Raw genomic sequence first — 1,485 nt, forward strand, 5'->3', positions numbered from 1 at the left:
CTCCTTTGCCCAGTTCCCCACCAGACTTGAGGGTACACAAGGGAGACACTCCCCATCTTGTTCCCCTGTCTTGACCACTTCGGAAGCATTTTTAAATTGATTCCAAGTCACAGAGAAAGGGGTAACGGGACTCAGGATTCTTGGGGAGATGGCCTCCTCCACCATGACTCCCCTTCCACCCACCAGGAGAGGGGGCCTGGGGGCTGGGATCACTGACCGATGCAGGATGAGCAGCAGGCACAGGAGGCCAATGGCGAAGGCAGAGCACAGGTAGGTGACCGCCAGGGGGCTGCGGCGCGGGTAGAACCCGTAGAAGAGAGGGGACCACTCCAGGTAGCCCTAGAGGAGGACGGAGAGGGGTCACCGGGCAAGGTGATGGGAAGGCGCTCCGAGGGCAGCTCCCGGGAGCCCAGAACTCACATCTCCCGAGAGCAAGTTGAAGAGCTGGCTGGAGAAGGTGGCCAGGCCCTGGTGGGTGGGGTTGTAGGTGCCGCACTCGGTGGCGTTGTTTCCGGGGGGCCCGGGAGGAGCCTCTCCCAGCCAGGTGGGCAGCAGCGTCAGGCACACCTTGAGCACTGAGGCCAGCACATTGAGAAGCAGCAGGAAGCGCAACAGCAAGAAGTAGGACTCGGTGCCGGCGCCATACTGGCCTGAAGGGGGCAGCAGAAAGGCGTCGGGCCCCAGTCGGCCCGGCCCGCTTCAGAGCCAGGTCTCCCTCCCTCCTCACACCCAGGGGGAGTCTGGCCACAGTCCAAGAAGCCTCCCGCAGCCCCACCGCACCCCCGATCTTGTTCAGCGTCCACGCCCAGGGCTTCAGGGTCTGCAGGCCTTCCCGAAGCTGCTGCTTGGACCGCCGAAGCAGCCGGGCCCAGTGGGTCGCCTTGGACCCCGCGACTCGAGCCTCTTGGTCCCTGGTGTATCTCTGCCTGAATGGGAAACAGCCAAACAGGAAGTGAAGGAAACCAGCCAGTGGAGAAACAACGTGCCACTGACAGGATCCGTCCGTCGGCCCGTCTGTCGGCCCGTCCGTCCGCCCGTCCGCCCGCTGGTCCGTCCGCCCGCCGGTCCGTCCGCCCGTCGGCTGCCCCTCCGCCAGTCCGCTGTCTGCGCTCCACCTGGACCCCAGGTAAGCTGGCAACACCTGAGGGCAGCGGGGAAGCAGGCTGCAGCTGGCTGTTAATAGCCAGCCAGGGCCAGGGCCCTGCTCTCTGGATCAAGCGCGCCAGGAGGCGCATGGGGCAGTTCGGGAAAGGCTTCCTGCGTGCAGGGTGGGACAGAGGCAGTGCAAGTTCCTGCTGCAACCTTGCGCGTCCTCCCAACCCCCAGCGCCTCGGCTTTCTCAGTACTTAGTGCCCTGCAAGGCTCCTGCTCGGCTCTGTAGGCCAGCTGCAAGGAAAGCATTGCAAACGGGCCAGTGTGACGCTGAGATTTGTAACAGGAAACACCCCCTTGGCCTGGGCCCGGGCTCGCGGCTCCTGCAAGCCT

At 64.6% G+C, this 1,485-nt stretch overlaps 1 protein-coding gene across 1 annotated transcript in view; it reads right to left on the reverse strand.

Annotated features, from left to right (window-relative positions):
* Positions 1–1,485, reverse strand: part of TMC4 (transmembrane channel-like 4) — an 8,771-nt gene that overhangs the window by 5,504 nt on the left and 1,782 nt on the right. Inside the window, exons 3-5 of the mRNA XM_004694080.2 lie at positions 781–926; positions 421–650; positions 218–339 (exon numbers count right to left, since the gene is read on the reverse strand). Of these exons, the coding sequence (XP_004694137.1) occupies positions 218–339; positions 421–650; positions 781–926 (498 nt within the window). The remainder of the gene's footprint in view (positions 1–217; positions 340–420; positions 651–780; positions 927–1,485) is intronic.

The sequence above is a fragment of the Condylura cristata genome, unplaced genomic scaffold (assembly GCF_000260355.1).
Source record: "Condylura cristata isolate star-nosed mole 26May11 unplaced genomic scaffold, ConCri1.0 scaffold00041, whole genome shotgun sequence".
NCBI lineage: Eukaryota > Metazoa > Chordata > Mammalia > Eulipotyphla > Talpidae > Condylura > Condylura cristata.